The 21,202-nt window shown below is 53.7% G+C and overlaps 1 protein-coding gene across 3 annotated transcripts in view; it reads right to left on the bottom strand.

The window, feature by feature from the left end:
• VIPR2 (vasoactive intestinal peptide receptor 2) overlaps positions 1 to 21,202 on the bottom strand; it is a 61,691-nt gene that overhangs the window by 15,122 nt on the left and 25,367 nt on the right. For all 3 annotated transcript variants that reach the window (XR_005987443.1, XM_041753288.1, XM_041753289.1), the window contains exons 4-5: positions 19,833 to 19,930; positions 4,030 to 4,127 (exon numbers count right to left, since the gene is read on the bottom strand). Coding sequence is in view for 2 of the 3 variants with exons in the window: in XM_041753288.1 (XP_041609222.1) it covers positions 4,030 to 4,127; positions 19,833 to 19,930 (196 nt within the window). In the remaining variant the exon portion in view is untranslated. The remainder of the gene's footprint in view (positions 1 to 4,029; positions 4,128 to 19,832; positions 19,931 to 21,202) is intronic.

Below are 21,202 nucleotides of genomic sequence, written 5' to 3'. Positions count from 1 at the left end.
TCAGGTTTTGTGAACACTGCAGTAATTGGCTCCAGCCCTTCTCCTGTGTTTAGGGAACCTACTATCCCCACTGCACATAGGGGTTTGCGGTTTGCACAGTGACTAGTTTGCAGGTGACCACCCCCCACCGCCGTGTTCCTACGTCCTTGGGTGGGAGTCTGGGACTGGGATTTCAGACATTGCCCAAAGTGTCTACAGTTACATTATTTGTGATTTCAATAATAAAGTACCAGGTTTGCCAGGAACAGGAGTAAATGATAAAATGCAATAAAAATAAAAACCCAGGGAATAGAAAGAGATTCAGATATTGACATTTTAAGACACCGACTCTTATTCAGATTAATATATTCAAAAAATTGGTGAAGAGGCAGAGAATTTTACTGAAGAATGGAATTGACTACAAAAATTGAATGGAAAGTTGAAAACTCAAAAAGAACCCTAAAATTAGCCATCAAAGTGGCCACCTCTGACATTAGATCCGGTAAAAAAGGGTATCACAAAACAGAAAATACATGGGTAGGCTGAGCATAGATGAGGGGAGAGAAGCCGACTCATGGAACGTATAGAAAAGAGCAGGAAATACATGGGGATGGAGTGATGCTTAGCGGTGAGCACGGCATGGGAGAGCAGAGATGCAAGAGGGATAATCGGGTCCTTAGAGACTGAGCTGAAAATGTCTAGAAGCAAATAGACTCTAATCAGAGCCTGAAGGAGCACCACAACCCCCCAAGAAGGACAAACGGAAAGGAAACCACGCTAAGTGCCCAATGCTGAAAACCAAACGGATTCTAGCTTCCAAGCTTGTGGGGGGAAAAAAGCCCCTGTCCTTCAATGAAACGGTGGTGACACGGGCCGCTGACTCCCAAAGAGAAAAATGCCCTTCATTTTTAGTGTGATGAAACATGAAACTGCCAACAGAGACTTCCATATTTTTCAAAACATCCTCAAATGAGGAGAAATTAAGAGGATTTCAGGCGACTGAAAACCACAAGACTTCATTGCCAGCAGGCCCGGGCTGGGGGAGATCCTGCAGGGGGTCTTCAGGCAGCAGGAGGGCCCCGACGGAGACCCGGGGATGGGGAAGGCTCGGGAACGTCAGCACATGGCACTTCTGGGTACCCTCTGCCGCAAATGACAGCTATCACTCCTGGTGGCCTTAAAAGAGGTGTAGGACTAAAATACAAAACAGCAACATCGGGAGCATGAGGGGGACCGGGAGGGGGTAAAGGGGCCATCGGAGGTTAAGCCTACAATACAAGGACGTGCCACAATTTTGGGCTGACACCTATGAGCAGAACAGAATGCAGGAGTGACCACATGAAAGGGGGAAATGGGGATAACGAGGAACCATGAGAGCTGTGCGACAGCCCGCCCCATGCCCCAGGCGCAGGCCTCGGAGGTGGCTCTGGCCCCATGCTGGCATTCCTGCTGCAGTTCAGGGGGGTGGGGGTGAAGGGGGGATGGGGGGCCGGGGTGGGGGGGTGGCTGTACCCACCCACTCCTCCAGCTACCTCTTCTCTCCTCCCGGCTTTGTCCTCAGTCTCCTGCCCATGTCTTGCTCCGAGTGGGGTTGGGGTCTGTCACCGTCCCCCGGACCTGGGCGCGACTCCTTTCAGGGAGCAAGCCATCACAGCAGGAGTGTTTACTGTTTCTCAGCCGTGCCCACATCTCTCGCTCATCATGAAGCCTCCCTTCCAAGTATGCCAGATGATGGGTGGCTGTTCAGAGGAACCATGCAGAACGTGCTCCTCCATGGAGGCTAGACTAGAACCCAGCTCCCACAGGCTGGGGGGCGGTGGGGGGGGAGTACGTGAACCTGAGCTCCGCACGTCCCACACAAAACTAGGCCATGTGGTTGTTACTCACGTCCACGCTGGGGTCTGGACCTGGCCTAAGGGACAAGCTGCTCTGCGTCTGTGTGAAGTAAGAACGTGGTCACCGACTGCTGTCTTAGCCACGGGGCCTTATGGGCATTAAGTGTCCGTGACTGGAAAGGATTGCTTCCTGGGTGGAGTACCCCGGATCACGGATGGGGCTTGGTCTTGGACACAGCAGCACGCTGACACATGGAGGTGGGAAGGCAGGTGCCTCCGTGGCCATGATGCAGGCAGATCCAAGGCCTGCACACCAGCCCTGTGCACTTTTTTCACTTCTTTCCAGTGACCATTACACATGGAACACAGCAGAACGACACCCAAGCAGACGTGTCATTTCGTAGCCAAGTGCCACGGGTAGGTGACGAACGATGTCCATGTATGGAAGATCGGTTGGTACTCATGAAATCACTCGAGCTGCTCTTACAAGCCAAAACCCACATTGGCCATGGTTCTAAAATGCCATTGGTCTTGCTCATTAAATACTCTGTGCATCCAATTCTGGGAAAAACTGCCGATGCCAAGAATATGGATGGTTCGTATGGGAGAACTGTAGTAATAAGTTGAATGTTTTCTAGTTGAAGATACCCTGTGTCTTGGGGTCCCTGGGTGGCTCAGCGGGTGAGCATCTGCCCTTTGCTCAAGTCATGACCCCGGGGTCCTGGGATCGAGTCTCACATCAGGTTCCCTGAAGAGAGCCTACCTCTCTTCAGGGAACCCTACCCTCTGCCTATGTCTCTGCCTCTCTGTGTGTGTGTCTCTCACGAATAAATAAAATCTTAAAAAAAAAAAAAGATACCATGTTCCAGCTTACCTCCCTAATTTTTTTTTATCCTCAACAGTTTGAAGATTTAAAAATACATAGAAAAATACAGAAGATACTAGAATATGTATCACTGTTGCACTAGAGTTTCTGTTCTTTTGAGACCTAGAACCTGATGGACTGTCCCCACATCCCCATGTCCCTCAAAGAGCAGTTCTGCGTTATGGGGACTGCCCCTCTCTTCCTGAGGTTTCCCTCCTGATGGAGCAGAGCTGCCTGGAAACACTCGGTGGGTCTTCAGCCCCTTCAGTCTTTACTTGCTTATGTCCCAGTATGGATCTCCTGACAGGTTATCTGTTAGTTTCTAAAACATTTCCTTTTGTTACATTGTTGATTTTACCTGGTTACTGGCCACCATTTGAAATATATTTGTGTCAAGAGAAATAAGACCCATGGAGATCTAATCCCTGTTAAAGTAAGAGGAACACCATCCAGTTTACTGAGTGCTGGAGATTTAGTCCTGATTGTACTGACTGGCTCTTCCCAGACAGAAGCTTCTTTTCTGAAACTGGAGCCTCTCCCTCTGCCTCTGCCCAACCAGCTATGCACGGTGCATGTCATCAGTCACCAAAAACATGGCCCTCTGGTTCAGGTGGGTGGGAACTTGAACCTGAACCTGAATCAGGAGGAAAACTGGCAAAATCCAGAGCACATGCAACATGCCATGGAACATCCTTACAGCCACACTGTGCGGACCACGAAGGGAAGTGACTGTCCAGATCCCACCATGACTCGGGTACAGGAACCCCCGCCGTCTGACTCCTGCCTTCGGAGTCTTCAACACTTTATAGTGTCTCTCAACACCATTGGAGCTGAGGCCCAGAACGTAGGATTTCTGAAGGGAAGAGCCTCTGTATGTACAAGGGATTTGCATAAGGGCTTAAGGGGTTAGTAAATAACGGTCAAGTTGAAGGCTTACCCAAAGTCGGTATTATCTCTTTATTTATCATCTATCAATTTATTTATTTATTTACTTTTAAAATATTTTATTTATTTATTCATGAGATACACAGAGAAAGGGAGACAGAGGCAGAGACACAGGCAGAGGGAGAAGCAGGCTCCATGCAGGGAGCCCGACGTGGGACTCCAGGATCATGCCCTGGGTGGAGGGCGGCACTAAACCGCTGAGCCACCTGGGCTGCCTGGTATTATCTCTTTATGTAAGAAATGCAGAGTCTTTAAATAAAAATATGAATATCAGCATCATATTTCACACTGGCTGCCCCAAGGGAGGTCTGCTGGCCTCACACGGAGATGGAGGTTGACTGGCCCATGAGGCTCAAAGGCAGTATCCGGTCTCAGACACCAGAATCACTCATTCCTGACACTTACCTGAAGACGCAAAGAATTACGCTTCCCGTTGTAAGGGAGACCAGGGAGGCACTGTAGCCCAGAGTGTAAATGGCCTTGACCAGGATGTAGAAGGTGATCTAGAAAGGAAACAAAACAGCCGTGAGCCTCGGCGGCCGCCGCTATCACACCCAGCTCCCAGCCCGCCCAAGTGCCTCCCTCACCCAGGCACACAGCCAGCGTCGGCCCACCTCTGTCCTGAGCCCTCGTCTCATTAAATGCCCACCTTTCTCCTTAGAATTCGTTGTGAATGACTTTGTCTACAGCAGGGAGAGGGATGACCCGTGGGATCCCCAAATCCGCTGTCTGATCAGGATCCTGCTGTGGAAACCGGGGTGCCTCGGGGGGCTTCCCATGATGGAGCCCCAGGAAACAAGACCACTGGTAGCGCAAGCGAGTGCGTCCCAGCCTCCTAGGGCCTGAGAGGAGCAGCCACCCAGGAGACATGCTGCACACGCCGCATTCCTCTCAGCCTGTTCACACCAGCTTAGTGCAAACCCTAGAGAGCGGGTGGTGCCCACGGGGAGGCACCAGGCTGACCCCCCACTCCAGGGTCACTGAGCAAATGTGGGTCCAGGCTGTGGTAGGAGGAGCGGCCTGATGAGCCCTTGCTCCTGTGGCCTTGTGGGGTGCAGCAGCCGCAGCGGGTCAGCGGGTCCCTGTGGGCAGATCCATACCCACCGTCCACCCCAGAGTTGTTCTTTTCCATCAAGGTCATGCCCTTTCGAGGAGAGGGCTCCTTCACCTATTATCCTCAGTATTGCAGGCTTACTGTGGTGATGACATATTTCAGAAGCAAACTACAAAATGTGGGGAAAAAATGAGTTAATATTTAATGAGAAAATGAAGTTCATTGGCTAACCTCTCAAGTAGTTCCGGCATCAAGGTGAGCAAGAAGCTCCAACGAGCAAGCTCATGTACTAATCTGATTTTAGAAGGTTTTCCTTGTGAGCCCCGCGAGGCACACCAGGATCCCCATTTTAGACGTTAAAGAGGCCGCACCTGCGCTGTCATTCTTTTTAGCTCAAGAGGAGAGGAGTTGGCATCTGGCATTCTGAAAATGTCCTTGAAAACTCTGATTTTGAGTCTGTCCATTTTCTGTGCTCTGCTCCGAGTGAGGGATTACAAATAGGACCGGAGCATCCTGAGCGGCGTTTCAGCATCTCGTCTTGTGATCAGAGCTCATGTTAAATAACTGGAAAATGCAGTATTTCAAAACTATCAAAAGGATAGCAGACAATCTGCATGTGACGTGCACGTATCACACAACACCTAATACGTGCACACATGGAATAGATCCCATACGTGTAATAACCACAGCATCTATGGAATGCCTCCAGCAGTGGCCAGCCGAGGACAGCCGAGCCAGCCCCAGGAGACCCCAGACACCCTCACAGGGCACCTGATGGGCAGCCGAGTGGTTCCAGGGTTCCTGCGCATGGACGCTCATGACTCGTATCACTGCGCAGCCACGTTATTTGTTGTCAAGCTCTGGCCTCACTGTGTGTCTCGTCCCTCTGCCTGATTGTACCACCGCGTCCATCAGTCCCGTTGTGCTCCCTCGTGTTTATTTGTGTCCACCTTCAGCCTTTCTCCAGTCACAGTTCTTTTTCTGGTTTAATTTTTTCTGCCGGCGGCACGTTCCCTGGACAGGTTTAAGGAGGGCCTGTGACTGTGGATCCTGTCGGTCTTTCTGGAATGTCTGTTTCCCTTGGGTTTCTGAGTGGACGGTCCTCTTCTCCGCCTTCCCTCCTGCTCTGTGTGAGCCCAGCCCAAGGTCCCCGGTCTCTGGCATTAGTGGCCTCACCACATGGTCTGGCCCTGGGTTCCTCTAGTTAAGTGGGACAGTCAGGCTCTCCAAACTGGGGACCGGAGCCTCCCTCGGGCTGTGACCCCTGTGTCCTCTCCTCTCAGGACTGCTGTCAGAGTGACCACCTGCCCGCCAGAGCCGTGCGGTCTCCCACTGTCAGCCCCCTGCGGCGTCGGTGCTGCGTGTTCAATGCCCACTCTCCCCACTGAGAACCCCGTAACCTGCCGTACCCACATTGGACTTCCCTGTGTAATGAATCTCCCTGACTTTCATTTTTAGGCCTATTTTTCCCCAGGTAAGTTTTGGTTAGAGCATCTTGTTTCGGGTTTACATTTTTAATTTCTACTTTTTTTTTTTTAATATTTCAAATGCACTTATTTGCATCCTACACCTGCCTCCGTTACCTGAAGTTTTGAGGATGTGACCTGTCATCTGCTGACTTTCGCTTAGAGTGGCTTTTCCTTTGTGTGGTTTGTGCATTTGGATACAAGCCTGTCCTTGGAGTTGAGCTACAGGAGTCTGTAAGGTCTTGGCAAGGACGCTTCCTTCCTGGGACGCCTGTGCTCGCTCCTGCCAGCTTCCCTGCTGCTTCCAGCTCAGGACGCTCCCTGTGGCCGTCCCCACTCAGGGATGCCGCACCACGCAGAGACATGAGTGCAAAACCCCACTTGCAGGAGGGAACGCCTGAGGTGACACATTTGTAGATTTTCATCTGGGAAAGCGAGGGTGGATGAGAGGACATCCCCTGTCCCCTCCAGGGTCAGGCTTCTGGTGCAGCCCTCACGTCCAGCCCTTGCTGCCACCCATGCCGGCGGGCTGCTCACCCCATCTCTTCAAGACGATCCAGCCATGATCTGGCTGCCCCTGCTGCCTGGAACCTGGTTCTCAGCTCTTTTATCGAGATTCTTTACTTTCTTAGAATCCCAGCCGTGGGTGTTAAAGCAACACTGTTACACCATATTTAGTATTTTTGAGTACTGGGGATTTTTTTTACCTTCAATTTCTTATAGATTTTTATTTCTGGCTGAACACATTTGGTATTACTGGTTAGTTTAATTTATTCTGCTCCACACATTTACTGACAACACTGAGCACAGTGCCTTGGGAGCTGGGGACCTGCACCCACGGGAGGGAACTCAATGTTTTCACCCCCAGACTGTCCCAGGAGAAAATGCACAAGCTGGAAATTGAAATCAGTAGGAATTAAAACATTTTTTCTACATTCACTAAAAAAAAAATGAGAGAGAGAGAGAAGAATATCCACATTTCGATTTATATTACTTTGCTTAAAGCTGGTTTAGATTTTATGTATCTTACGTTTTCAGTCATTTAAGAAAGCTTAATTTGGTTCCTTGCAAATTGCCTCCATTAAGGCCGTTGCAAAGCAGAGCAGAGTCCAGCGAGAGCTGGACATTCTGTGAGAGGCAGCCCTGGGAAAACATCACCAGGACAGAACGCATGACGTCCGCATGACGGCAACTGGGAACGCCAGGACCAATCACAGCCACATAGTTCCATACAGGGTGGAGCAGAGGGGAAACTTTCTCACAGCCAGCTTTTAAGAGAATCTGGGGTCTGTGCAGGAAGAAGGAGGAGGGACACCTTCTGGGGATTTTCTGTGCACATCTCATCTCCCACACAGCACCACCTATGTGGACAGAACTGAAAAATAAGAATTTCTGTTTAGGAGGTGAGCCCTGTGGAGCTGTGTTTTTCCCTGAGGCAAGTGTAAATCTATTTTCATTCCAAGTGGCTAAAGCCAGCTCGTGGCTCCGAGTACTGCAGAGGGTCTACCCAGGGGCCCCTGCCCCAGACTGCCTGCCCCTCTGAGGTCTCCAGCCTCACACCCCTTCCAGAGGGCCCATCCCCATTTGGGGCCTTCAAAGGAAATGCTCGGTTCTGCGTGTCCCCGGGATCCCTGGCCCCGAGGACTGTACTCCACTGTGCATGATCTCCAGCTGCTCTCAGATTGATCTCCAGACCCCTACTCACACCCACCTGGACCCAAGGACTGAGCTCCCCCTTGGGAGCCACAAAGGGAGTTCAGCCGATAAGGAGGAAACCATGAATGTTAGAAAGATTGTTCCCAAGAGGACAGAGGGAAAGCTTTGCCCTTTCACTCCAAATCCAGATGAGACAGATGAACACAGTCCTGGGAGCTGGTAAACTGAATTCACTGTATATAAAAATAGCAGCAAAAGCACAGTTGTATTGCCCACCACATCACAGGGATCAGATATTTGTGGGATGAATGAATGAATGATGGCAATTGGCAGAGAAGAGAGCACAGGTAAGTAGAACAGACACGCATAATCAGATGGATATAAAATCCTGTCCCTCATGGGACATGGTATGTATGATTATAAATTGAAAAGAGCAATGAAAGTAATGACTATCCAATATTTTTCTTGCATACACTTCTAAAGAATAAAATTAGAGCTAGAAAAGCAGTCATGCATCTGAAAAATGTAACATGGGAGCGTTTCATAACAAGTGTGTCAAGATTATCATCAGAGGCATAATCACAGCTTCAAATGCCTTTGTTCATAAATACGAAGATAAAGCATCAACTACAGAAGCCAGAAAAATAACAGAACGAGCCAAATAAAGCAAGAAGGGAATAGTGCTGGCAGCACCAGGTGGAATCAGGAGGCAGGCTCCCCAGGAGACAACGGGGCCACAAGTCCGAGTTTTTTTTTGACATCAGTATGAAATGCCCAGAACAGTGAGTACTCTGCAAATGCTTGAGGACATGAGCACCTTGGGAGGCGATCAGATTAACGACAAGCTTCAGGGCGGTTTTCTTTCGTGCAGGCCGATAGAAGAGATACTTTGCCAAGTATCAGAAGGAGAAAAATAATGAGAAACAAATATCTAAATTGTATTTCACACCCACACTCACATGGTTTAATCAAAGCACTAAAGTCTGTGCTAACAAAGTCAACATTTTAAGGAAATGGATAATATTCGGGGAGTATAAAAATGATCACAACAGCTTTGAGGAAAACCTAAAAATATCAATAACCAGGGAGGAAGATTTTAATGAGCTGGTGAGATGTGATCCATAAAAGTGGCACTGGATCCAGCCGCTCAGACAGGTGAGTTCTTTCCATCTTATCTGAGGCAACTTGTTCCTGGACATAATCATCCCAGAGTAGAATAAGCAAAGAGAAAGCACGACATTCATGAAACCACAGTGAGTCTGGTAGCAAAGCTGGACAATAAACTAAAACAAACAAAAATCATAGAGGAAACAGCTCAAGTAACCATGATCCCCTTTGCTCCCGCAGCCATGGCCACCGCGCTCCCGGTCCAGCCACCCACCTGGCCCTGGGGGGTATCCACCTCCACTGGGGATGGACACGAGCTCCCACCGCGGCCTCTCGCCCCTTCCTGGTCCCCAGCATCACTCTCCCTGTCCCTTTCATCCTTCCCCATGTTTTGGTGGGTTTCCATCTTGGCTCAGGCTCTGCACACTCTCTGCCGGGTCTCAGCCACCGCACACGCTGCTGACTCAGGAATCAGAACCCCCAAGAGCTCCAGGTGTTCCGTCCCCTGGCCTTCTAGAACTTTCTACATGTGCATGTCTAGGCATCTCGCGCTCAGCCCGCTTGAAACCCAGTGCATAAGACACCCCTTTATCAGCGGCCCTTGGCCTTACGTCGGCCTCCTACAGCCCCTCTCCAACTCCTGACCATCATGTACTGAATGTCACCACACAGGAGTTCAGGGTCACCTTCGTGTGCCGTCGGCCACACACCATCAAGCAGTCAGTTAGTGAGCCCTACTGTGCAGGGGAGGGTCTGTCCTCCTCTGAGCTTGCTTCTTCCCCACCCAGGAGGCACGTGCCCTCTATGCTCTGTCCATTCCACAGTGGCTCCTGCGCCAGTGGCTGCCGGGCCTGCACACAGCTGAGGATACCAGGTGCCCAGCAGCCACGATATTAGGATCCACACTGGGGCTCTCCCAGTGTGACCCCTAGACCGCAGAACCGCAGTAACAGTGTCAAGTGCAAACTCTCAGACCCCACCTGTGCCTGCCTGGCCTAGAACCAGGAGCCTGCCGTGATTCTGACACAAATTGTTCCAGAACCTCTCTGGTCTACAATGCAGACAGGGTCAAAGTGGCTGGTGAAAATCCTTCCTAGGTCCCTCTGCTGTAATGAGGCACCTGCTGGCTGCTCCCCACCCCTGATCCTCCTGTAACAAGGCGGTTGCATCGCTCGCGCCCTCACTGCTGTCCACATGCTGTGTCTCTGCATCTCCGACTTTACTCCCCTGCCCACCACTCAGCGTTTTCGTCAGGGGGTCCTCCTCTGGGGAGTCGCCCCCATAGGCTCTGTCCCGCTGTCAGCTGGTCACACCCAGTCACACCATGTTGGCTGCAGCTCCAGGAGCACACACGTGCCTCAACCCCTTCTGCTCCCCTGAGGGCTTCTGGGAACCGGGATCATGAAGCTCCACGGTTCTCAACTGTCTCCTCACTATGTTGTCTGATCTTCAAACTGAGGTGGATAAGGAGGCCAGTGTGATGACCTAGCCCAGCAGCCCCAGGGGGAGCAGAAGCAGGACAGCACCACCAGGGCAGGAGGACCTAGGTTGGACCCCAGCACTGGGTCAGGCCTCTATCCTCTGTCTGTAAAGCAGGAAAGACAATGGCAACGCCACTCCCTTTGTTGTAAGGACCTGTACTTAGTGCCTGAGCAGGAAGCTGGATAGCAGAAGGACCTGGGGTCTCATGGAGCATCGGGGCTGAAGCCGCGATGAATGGGGACCTCGTTAAAACTGGCAGGGAGACAGGAGTGAAGTGACTGAGCCTGGGGACGCGGTCCCTCTGATGCAGCTGCACCCTGCTTGCAGGGTGCACACGGACTTCTCCCAGGACAAGGTACTGATCTCCCAGGTCCTGGTTCTTGCACCTCTTCCAGAGGTTCCTAAGGTTACAGAGGGCTCAGGTATGGACAGCACCTCTGCTCCTGAGTGTGGCTCACACGGCATCTCTGTGGGAAAATAGCCTCTAAGTTATTAAAACCCTGCCATCCCCAAACCAGGGGGATACCCGAAAACCCAGGCAGCCATAGATGTAGCCACTGGGGGTCCACCAAACGGGTTAACTGCCTTGGTGGTTTTCTCCAGGGAGCAGATGCTCTGGATTTCCTATTCTTAGCTGCAAGCGCAGCCCGAGAACAGAACAGCATGCCCTGATGCAGAGTGAGAGCCAGGGGCCGGGACCCAAGCTGGCCAGGCCTTGGGGCCTCAGAAGGGATGTGAATGCCAGGCAGCTGGCAACAGGAGACATCTCCACTTACAGAGATCATAAATGAAGAGCACGTTTGAGGTCCGAGGCTTCAGCAACTTGTGATTTCATTTTCTATCACAAATAAACACTCCCTTTTATATTTAACTTGGTATTTTAACATTGTTGTCTTCCTGCTTGGTCCCTGCCTGGCACAGCCTGCACAGATGAGGGACCCGCCTGGGGTTAGAGCCTGGCCAGTGGAAGCCTTTGTTCCCAGCCTGTGAAGTCGTGACATTTTCTTACATGGAAAGGGCTGTGAACACCAAATGGGACCTGAGTGCTCACAGGCTGGGGCACCCTGCAGGCCGCATGACCAGGCAGCCACGTCCCACAGCCCTGAGCACAAACACCAGACAACCCTGGTCCCCTGTGGATGCAGGATCACATGTTGGAGGCTGATTAGCTTGGAGAAGACCTTCCTCAGCATCATCACAAAATCAGAAAGACAAAACTGTCCAGGGGTGGGTGCTTCCTGTGTCCAACCCTGGAGAGCCAGCATGGCCCTGAGGCCCTGGAGGCAGTATTGGGCCCCTGCCCTCTGGTGGCTGCTGAGGTGGGTGAGCAGATGCTTTGCTCAGTCAGCTTCCAGCTGGTGGTCCTGCCTGGGGGGCGGACGTCCCAGAAAGAGACCGGGCTGCCCTTGCTGTCAGCCCATCGTGGGGCCTGCTTCCTGAGCCGCGTAGCAGGTGTGTCGCACAAGGGCACATGCATATCCTGTCCTAACTTTCCACGAACATACATCTGTGCCGCGGCTCCAATGGTAGGCAGGGCCCCTCTCGGGGAACATGGAAGGCCCAGCCGGCGTTTTCCAAACAGTGAGTCATAACCAGGGTGACCACACAGCCTGATTTGCCCAGGCCAGGCCTGGTTTGCATCTGGTGTCCGGAGTGATTATTAATGACTCCCCCTTTCTCTCTCAAGAGGCCAGGTTGGCCGACATACGATGTACTCACCCCATTATAACCCATTAGTCAGTTATGCAATCACTTTAGTGGGCAGCAACCAAGCGTTAACGAGGAGCAGCACAGAAAGTGTGGTTTTGTGAAATGTCTGTGCTGGGCTGCAGCGTGAGGTGGATTTCCAGCCGCGCTTTAACAAAGGCATCGGGGGGCCAGAGCCTGCGGACTCAGCTCGGCACCATCCCAGAAGCTTTCCGGGGGGAAGCCAGGTCCGCCTGTCACCTCTCCTTCAGCAACGTCGTGAGGCAGACACCCAGCTGCATTCTCTTCTGAACCTACCGATGCCCTCGTCACACGCGTCACTGTCTGGAAAACCCCGGTCTCTCCCGGTCCCTCCTAGTCATGATTCATGGCCCAGCACCTAGTGCCCTTTGTGCCACTGAGGCTCAGGTAGCTTGTGTGTCAGAGTGGGTCCCACCTGGACGAGAAGGCACAGCTCCGGTCCTTGGTGCACGTAACAACCAGGTGGTGGAGGAGCAAGGGCCAACCCACATTTCTAGCTCCTGCTTCAGACCCAACAGCCAAGGCGAAAGCAGGGGCAGGAAGAGGTAGGCAGTGGGAGCTGGGGCAGGAGCGCTCAGCAGGGCAGGGGGACAGGGTGGCGAGGCTGGCCAGGTGTGCAGCAGCCCCTGGGCCCGAGACACAATACCAGGTGCCCAAGACACAATACCAGGTGCTTGTCCCGACTCAGGACTCACGCGTCACCGTCCCTGTGGTGGCAGACAAGGGCTCAGGGCCTGAGGCGTGCTCCGCTTGGAGGACAAGCTGCAGTGTGGCAGCCCAGGGGCCTTTGCCTCAGTGCCTTTGGGGCCATGGTGGGAGTTTGGGCACCCACGGAGCAGCAGCCCTCTGTTGGACTACAAGGAGGTGCCTATTCTCACTGTAAAGGCTCTGCAGCAACTCTGCCAACATTCCTAAGGGGAAAGGCTTTGGGGAGAGCATCCTATGGGCTCAAGCCCGAGGGCAGTGCCCCTATTTCAGCCATGCCATGGATGCTCCTTTGCTGGTGTGCAGGCCTCAGAGGGAAAAGGACTATCTTTTAAAATCCAAATATGACATTTCCCAGGTAAACAGCTGTAGATATTTTGGAACATTTTATCCCACCTGAATGTCACTGTGAGAAACATCAAACCCACAGACGGTCCTTTACAGAGTCACAGGCCTATGTTCCTCAGAAACATGGTGTCATGTAGGGAAAGACTGAAAAATGTTCCAGACGGGAAACCACTGAAGAGCCTGGCAGGGCAGGTGCAGCAGGGCTTTGTCCCAGGACCTGGATGGGATTGGGGTCCTGATGGGGAGGCAGACATGTGCTGAGCCTCAGGAGGGCACCCTCACATTGTAAGGGGTAGGAAGACATGTGTGCAGCCTGCGACAGGTGGCCAGGTGCCCACACGGCACCTGTGACCTGGGCAGCCATGCACACATGGGACATGCTGCCCAGGGCATCCGGCTGGAGGCAGGAAGGGCATCACTGAACCCCGTGTGTAGCTGGGTGTCCTCTCACTGTCCCCACAAAGTCTAGGATTAAGAGGCAAACAGTACTGAGAAGAGGTTTGACAAACTTGGCATAAGTGTAAATGGAGTTTTTTTGGACTAAAATTAGATTTTATTTGAACAAAAATAATATATGTTTACTTCTGGAAAAAGTAGTAAGTATAACAAGGATATGTTTAAAAGGGCAAACCTAGTGACCACAAGGACCTTCTGGGCGCAAGGAGTTTGTCCTTGGTCAGCGCTTCTCCTGGCCCTCGGAGCCATGGTCCCACAGTCTTCACAGCGCCCACAGCTGACAGGGCTGCCACTCCACCCTCCCCTGCTGTTCCCAATGGAGCCCTCGTCCCCGTGAATCGGACATTCCCGGTGTCCACCCTCCTTCTGCTATTGCAGTTAGTCCTCACGTCAGTGCATCAAGTGAAGGAACCAGTGGGGCCCCTCGGTGAACATCAGTGGCCCCACCTACCAGAGGACCTGTGCTTCCTCTGCTGACCGGAGTGCCCGGTCAGGGCAGCTGGCACCCCGGCCTTGCAGGCACTAATTACCTGAGCCCCAAAAGCCTGAGCCCCCAGGCAAGGCGGCTCATTGACAAGCCCAAGGGAAGGGAGGGGCCAGGGAGGCCAGCCTGTCACAGGAGGCCCCTGGCTCGAGGACACACAGGTCCCTACCACCACTGGATAAGAGACTCAGGCCTTGCCCATGCGTGCAGGATGCTGGGTGCAAAGTGGAGCCCTCCCACCCCTGTGAGGCTCTGTGGGCCTCCTTCCCCAGTGACCGTTTTCTCATTATATTTCCTTCTTAGCTTCTCATCCAGATTCTCCTCTGGCCTTGGAAAGACTCAGTCTTTCATCAGGCAGGAACTACGGATCACTGCCACGGGCTCAGTCAACACTAGCAGGAGATGGCTGATGGCCTTGCACGTCTGGTGAATCCTCTGAATGTCATCTATGCTCCCGGGTAGCGTTCAGCCTGGATCTGGGTCGGCGGGCTGGGGAAGAGCCCTGCACCCCGGGCAGCAGTATGTCGTGCATGCTGGTGGCAGCATTCTGGACCAGGCTTCATCCGAGGCTCTCCCTCTGCATCCCAGCTGCATCTCCGCGCCCAGTCTTGGTGCCCACCTCATGGCATAGGCCCTCAGTGTCACCCACTGCTGATGGGCAGGCACCCACATGACCCTGAGAACCACAGGGGGACGCTCCCTCCTGCAGTCTGATGGGAAACAAGGCACATGCAGGCCTCACAGCTGCTTCAGAGGCTGGAGTAACCTGGTAACCGTCCCCAAGGCAAGGACCTCGGGTGAGCTCGCAAACCCAAGTCTGCTGCCTGGAGGTACACACTGGCTCAGGGCTTGAATCCTGGCTCCGAGGGTCCCCAGGGGAGCCCGCCCCGAGCGGTGGGGCAGCATCATGCTCCCACGGTCCCCGTGAGTTATGAGCGAAGCGCCAAGGTGCGCCTGACCCCAGAGAGCCCCAGACAGGGGGTGGCCGTGAGCTGGGCTGTCAGGGTGGGGGCCGGGGGGGGGCGCTCCCCACGAGGCAGAGAGAGTTACTGGTGCATCTGAAAGCTGATTGGAGACTGTGAAAATATGTTTAGGGAGATGGCATAATATGGAAGAAATGTGTCCACTTGATGCATGGGGAGGCTGAGACGCCAGACGGCTCTGTTGGCTAAATTTAGCTGAAGCGCTCTTTATTCAAGAACCACGTTGGCAAATATATAACACAGAGGACACGTGGGGGGCACCGCCTTGCATGTCCACCGCACAGGACGCCAGTGTGTCTGCAGCACTGCTGTCCTCTGGCGGTTCAGGGTGTGCAGCCAAAAGCACCGCCGCGAATGCTGACGAAGCACAGAAGGGGGCAGGTGCTGTCTGGGGTCCTTGTACATCGTCTGGAGGCTCCTGATACTCAGGAGAAAGAGACCTCCCACCCACCCCACTGAGACCTGTGAGGACTGCAATGTTTCTAGGCGCTTCCGTGTTTCACCAGCTTTCAGCCTGCCTGGGAGGCCGGAGTGGTGTAGACATTGGGCAGCAGAGACCTGAGGCAAGGAGACTGGCCCCAGTGGGCACTCAAGATAGAGCCACAAGACAGCCTTTGCTGCGGGAAAACAGCCAAGAGACTGGGGTCAGGGGAGCCAATGTGCTGAGGTCAAGGGAGCCTCGGGGTGCAGCGGGCCTGGGGGACAGTGGTTTCGACGGGAGAAGAACATGGACGGGGAAGGTCTCGCATGGCAACCAGGGGCCTGTGACAGAGTCCGAGCCATGCCTGGGCAGCTTCAGGGGCCCGCTGTGGCTTGTGGGAGCAGGAAGGGGAGGTCCAGGGCACCGCCAGACCCGCTGCCTCGGCCCACAATGAGAAGCCGCTCCCCTTCCTGTCACATCTGAGGGGCCTCTGGGGTCTTCGGGCAGCGTCTTCCTCCGTGGTCTCCCCATTCCTGGGGTGGCTTTACCTCCCATCCCCTCACCACATGGAGCCAAGCCTGTGGCTTCTGTGGAGGCTAATTTTTTTCCCTTGAATTTAATTAATCCTGAAGCCAACAAAGTTTGCACACGCAGCACCCAGAGCAGAGTCGGGCTGTGCGAGAGCAGGAAATCCAATTAATACCAGGGAGCCGGGAGGACACGGAGCTGCTGATAAGATGAGGAGCGACATCGGAGGCCAAGGTCGCTGGGCTGCCCGCCAGCCCCCGGCCCCCAGCCACGGAGCAGACCCAGCTGGGGCAGCGACCCGCTGGGCCCTCGGGACTGCCGACACCGCGTGGTTCTCGTCCTCGACACGATCCCTTCAACAACCAAGTATTCGGAGTATGTGAACGGCGGAAACGGCTGTCAGGAAGACAAGTTATGCACTTTGGTTTCGTGCCATCATTCTCTTCGCTTCCACACGTTAAATATTTTGATTTTCTAATCCATTAGGAGGGAATATGCATTCACGATATTTGTAAAATCTCTGAAATGTTTAATTAAGAAGAAAAATAGCTCTTCAAACTGGATGGAGAAGTATTAGAGAAGCAGAGACACTGTGCTCCCTGCCAGCGGGGTTTACTGAGTCACACACTTCCCGGAGGGCCTGGAAGACTTCCCCATCAGTTTTCCTGGAAATGCCACCTCCGGTGTCACCCAGGGGACGCCTGGAAACAGGGGCGGCCTCGACTGGTCCAGCAAGCCAGTGTCGCCTCCAAGATCAGCACCCGTCCTCCCACGGCGACTCCTCTACAGCCACAGCGGACCTGTAATAACCGAGGATGCACTTGGACACTGCTGTTGCCAGGACACGTGTATTTGTGGGATGGATGAAAGAGGACAGGGACCTGCAACTGGCTGTGGATGACACTGCTGTGGGGTGCACGCTGCTTCTACCCCACGCAGGCGTCTGGGGCATCCACGGACGGGGTGGGCGGGTGGACGTAGGGGGTCAGAGCCCCTTGCCCCCAACCACGGAGGCCCGAGACTGTCCCAGTCCCCAGGGCCTGTCTTCTGTGCCTGGAACGGTCTGACGGCCTCCAGCAGGGCTGTCCGGGAGGCGGGTGATGGGGAGCCGCTCCTGCAGCCCTGCACCATGAGGAGGGGCATCTCCATTCCTGGTCCCCGGAGCACTTCTTGCTGCAGAAACAGTTCTGAAGGAAGCTGGGGGTAAACTCGGCCCCAGCTCGAGACTTATCCTTGGAAAGCCAACAGAAGCATCTCCTGGTTCGTCATCACATACCCAACGGCAAGATGGGGCAAGTCTCAAACCTGAAATCCTCGGGTATCCTCCTATGAAAACGCCTTCTGAGTTCAGACTTGACCTCAGCAGGTCACTGACACTGGGCTTTGCCCTGGGGGACCTGCACTTGCGGCCTCGGTCACGTAACTGCCCTCCCTGTGTCTTCCAGCAGTGGTAGCTAAACGGCCGCCAGAACCCCCAGACCCCAGGGCCTTCCTGCCCCACAGATAACTCACGAGGGACTGACATCTCACCAAGGCTTCTCGCTGAGTCAGTAAACACCAAAGCAACGTGAAATATGTCCAGGGCTGAGCTCGGCCCTGGCAGGTAGGCCTCACTTGGCCAGTGTGCAGAGCCCATGTGGCCACACCCCACGCCAGCAGGACAAATGGCTCTCGCCGCTGACAGCACACAGCCCAGGAGGAGGTCAGGAGGAGGAGGAACCGCCAGGATGTTCTGTGGCGCCAGGTTCTGAGTACGTGACGTTTCAGTGATGTCCCAGGAGCTGTCCTGTAACTTGGCTGCGGTGCTCACAGACGGCTCATGTGTCCTGAGGGATGTGCAGGATGTAATGCAGGTGGGCAGCAGGTGCACATGGGCCCCACAGAGGCTCCCTCTGCCAGAGGGGCTGCTAGCGCCCCCCCCCCCCCCCCCCCCCCCCCGCCCAGGCATTGCCTGCAGCCTGTGGCTGCTCGCAGAGAACACGTTGACTACATCTGACATGGAAAATCTCAGTGACTGCACAACAGAAACAGAGCTGGGGCCTCCAAACTGGTCACACCCAAGCCTCGGTGTCTCCATCTGTAAGGTGGGCTGTCACCAAGATGCAGCCAGACAAGGGGCGGGAGCTGTGCATGACCATCGGTGTGTGAGACAGTGAGGTCTGCATGTCACACATAAAGGGTCGTATGTACGGAGATGCAGAATCAGCTTGATCGAGGGACTCATTTCACAATTTACATACATACACGCATCCAACATCATCCTGCACGCGGGCATGCCATGGAGACAGGTTCATTCCAGACCGTGCAGCACAGCAATTTCCCAACAAAGGGGGTCCAGCGACTTGTTTGCTTTCCTGGGGCTTATAAGACCTACGTTCCTACCACACTCTAGTCTCTTAATGTGCCAGAGTGTCATGTCTGTGAAAATGATGAATGTAGCTTAAAGATCCTTTATTGTTAAAAAATGCTGATCATCACCTGAGCTCTCCGTGCATCCTAACTGCCAATCACAGGCGACTGTAACAAATATAATGATCACAAGAATGTTAGAAATACGGCCTGAATTAGCAAAACATGATGCAGGGAGATGAAGAACAACTACTGTTAGACGACTGGCCACCGTGGACCCTCTGTCAGTGTCACCATAGCCTTTGGTTTGTAAGAACACAGTATGCTCCAAGTGTGACACAGTGAGGGACGCCTGGGGTGGTCCCACATCATACCTCAGGCACACTCGGCAGGAAGGCCCACATGAGACTGTGCTGAGGAGCGACCTGGCTCACGCGTGCCCTGCACCACCTTGGCGGCACCAGCATCACTTGGGGGGACACTGGCTGAGACGGAAGGACTTCCATTTCTAGAACTTGGTAATGTGGTGGCAAAGGAACCAGCTTTATACCCCAAATTTTAGTGAGGAGAGCAAACACATGAAAGACGAGTGGATCCCCTGGAAACGGGCGTGACCGTGAGGCCAGGTGCCGGGAAGCCCCTCTGGCTCTCTCAGAGCACCTCAGCACATCCTCACCCAGTGGGTGCTTGCAGGGGAGGCGTGGGCACAGCTCGATTTCAGGCTCACAGGGCGTTTGTTCACCTGGGGCTAACACAGCCTCAGGGAGGGGGTGGGGGGCAGCCCGAGGGAGAGCGGTCACCTGGTTTTCTGGTGGCGAACAAAGCAAATCCACTGTCACATGGTGCTGCGGGGGGAGCCCAGGGTGGAGCAGGTCCTACTGGCCGTGGCATTCATGGGGTCACGCACCCAGGGAAAGGGCTCCTGGTGAGCACATGTCCATGGCCCCTGTACCCCACTTGACACAGCACGGCCCACACCACAGGCTGGGCCTGCATGCCCTGGGCACTGCCGGCAGGAGCACACTCAGGGCTTTAGTCTGCACACTCGTTCTGCCAGGACTCCGGCTCCTGCCACTGGCTCAGGGCTCGCAGATCCAGACTGAGGCTGCTGGGCAGCCCACACCGTGACGCAGCCTTAACCGGGCCAAGGAAACTGGTCGGCAGAGTGAGTGCTCGTTGGGGCTCTTCAGGCAGGCACAGCCCCTCAGACGAGCCAACGTTCAGGCCCTCCTGCCTCCAACCCCATGACAGTTGTGAGATGATGCCACGGGCCAGGCGCAGACCCCACACGGGGCTTTGCCCACGCTGGCTGTTGAGAAGTAGCAGCGCTCAGGGGAGGAAGGACGTGTACACGACTCTTGTCGGACAGCAGGTGGGCGCTGCTGCGTGCACACTTACAGAAAAGGGGCCAGAACGAGCGGGAACCACGCGGGGCCCTTACCTTGCTCTCGTCCTCAGCATCATGATAGCCACACGCGTCTATGAAATCTGGAAACATCTCCGACCACCCATCCCTTGTGCAGTTTTTGCTTATGTTTCCTGGAAGATAAAGTCTCGGCATTAGGTTTGTGGGCTCCCAACTGCTGGCCTCCGTGGTGACTGTGTAGGCCACGCTCACGGGGGACAGCCCTCTCTGCTGCCTCCCTCCGGTGGGTGGAGAGCGGAGCCTTGTCTCCCTCCATTCACACACTTCACAGTGTGTGTGCGTTCACTGCCCCACCCCGGCAGGGCTCCTACCCACGGAAGCTGGGTCTTGTGGGGCCTGGGTGGATGGTGGGAGAGCTTCTGGGCCATGAAGCAAAGGTGCAGCTGTAATGGCTGGCATGGCTGCCGCTGTGAAGAAGCACAGTGAAAACTAACAGACTCATATTCTGTCCCGGGAGAGTTATCACCAAATCCCAGCCACGGCAGTACTGGCTACCCCACTCCTTCCTACTCCGTCCGTGCCAGCTCTGGGCACGACCAGAGTGCACAGGCAGGCAGCATGTTACATCAGTGGAGGGTCAGTGATAGCAGAGGAAGAGACCGTGGGCATAAGAGGTAAATTGGATCACTGACTGTGATACTATATGTTGGCACATTGAACTTCAATTAGAAAATAAAATAAAATACATTTATATAGAAAAAGAAAAAATGCAATTAAATAGAAATTGCAAATCAGTTGAATTTTGCACATATATGGATTAAAAAATGAAAAAAATAAAGATAATTTCTAGGCAAGAAAAAAAGATTTAAATTGCATGAAATAAAGACAGTGTTGATCTTATAGCACCAGTTCTTTCTGCATGTAATTAACGTAAATGTGTGTGTTAAGCTCAGGAATGGAACATTCCCTCTACCTAAAGGGTCAGGGCTCTTGGGCGACTCAGTTGGTTGAGGGTCTGACTCTTGGTTTTGGCTCAGGTCATGATCTCAGGGTTGTGGGATTGAGCTCCATGTCGGTCCCCATGCTCAGTGCAGAGTCTGCTTCAGATTCTCTCCTTCTGCACCTCCCCCAACCCACTCCCTCAAATAAATAAACAAACAAGTAAATAAATAGTCTTTAAAACAAAGGTGGTGTCCTCAGGAGGTGGCCACAGTCGGCACTGGGTAGTGACGAGTGACCTAAGGGGGCTCTGATGACCTGGGACAGGGCTGGGCCTTGCAGGGTGGGCTTCAGGAAGCTCAGGCCTGGGGAGGCGCTTCCTGCCGTCAGCGCCTAGAGGCTTAACCACGCAGCACCCACCAAGCTTTCTCCGGATCCCACGGCCCTCAGGGCTTCCAGAATAGCAAATATTTTCACTCACGGATCTCATCTCTTTGTTTTGGGCC

Source organism: Vulpes lagopus, chromosome 4, assembly GCF_018345385.1.
Source record: "Vulpes lagopus strain Blue_001 chromosome 4, ASM1834538v1, whole genome shotgun sequence".
Classification (NCBI taxonomy): Eukaryota; Metazoa; Chordata; class Mammalia; order Carnivora; family Canidae; genus Vulpes; species Vulpes lagopus.
Note: the sequence above shows the minus strand (reverse complement) of the source record. Positions and strands in the feature narration are given on the sequence as shown.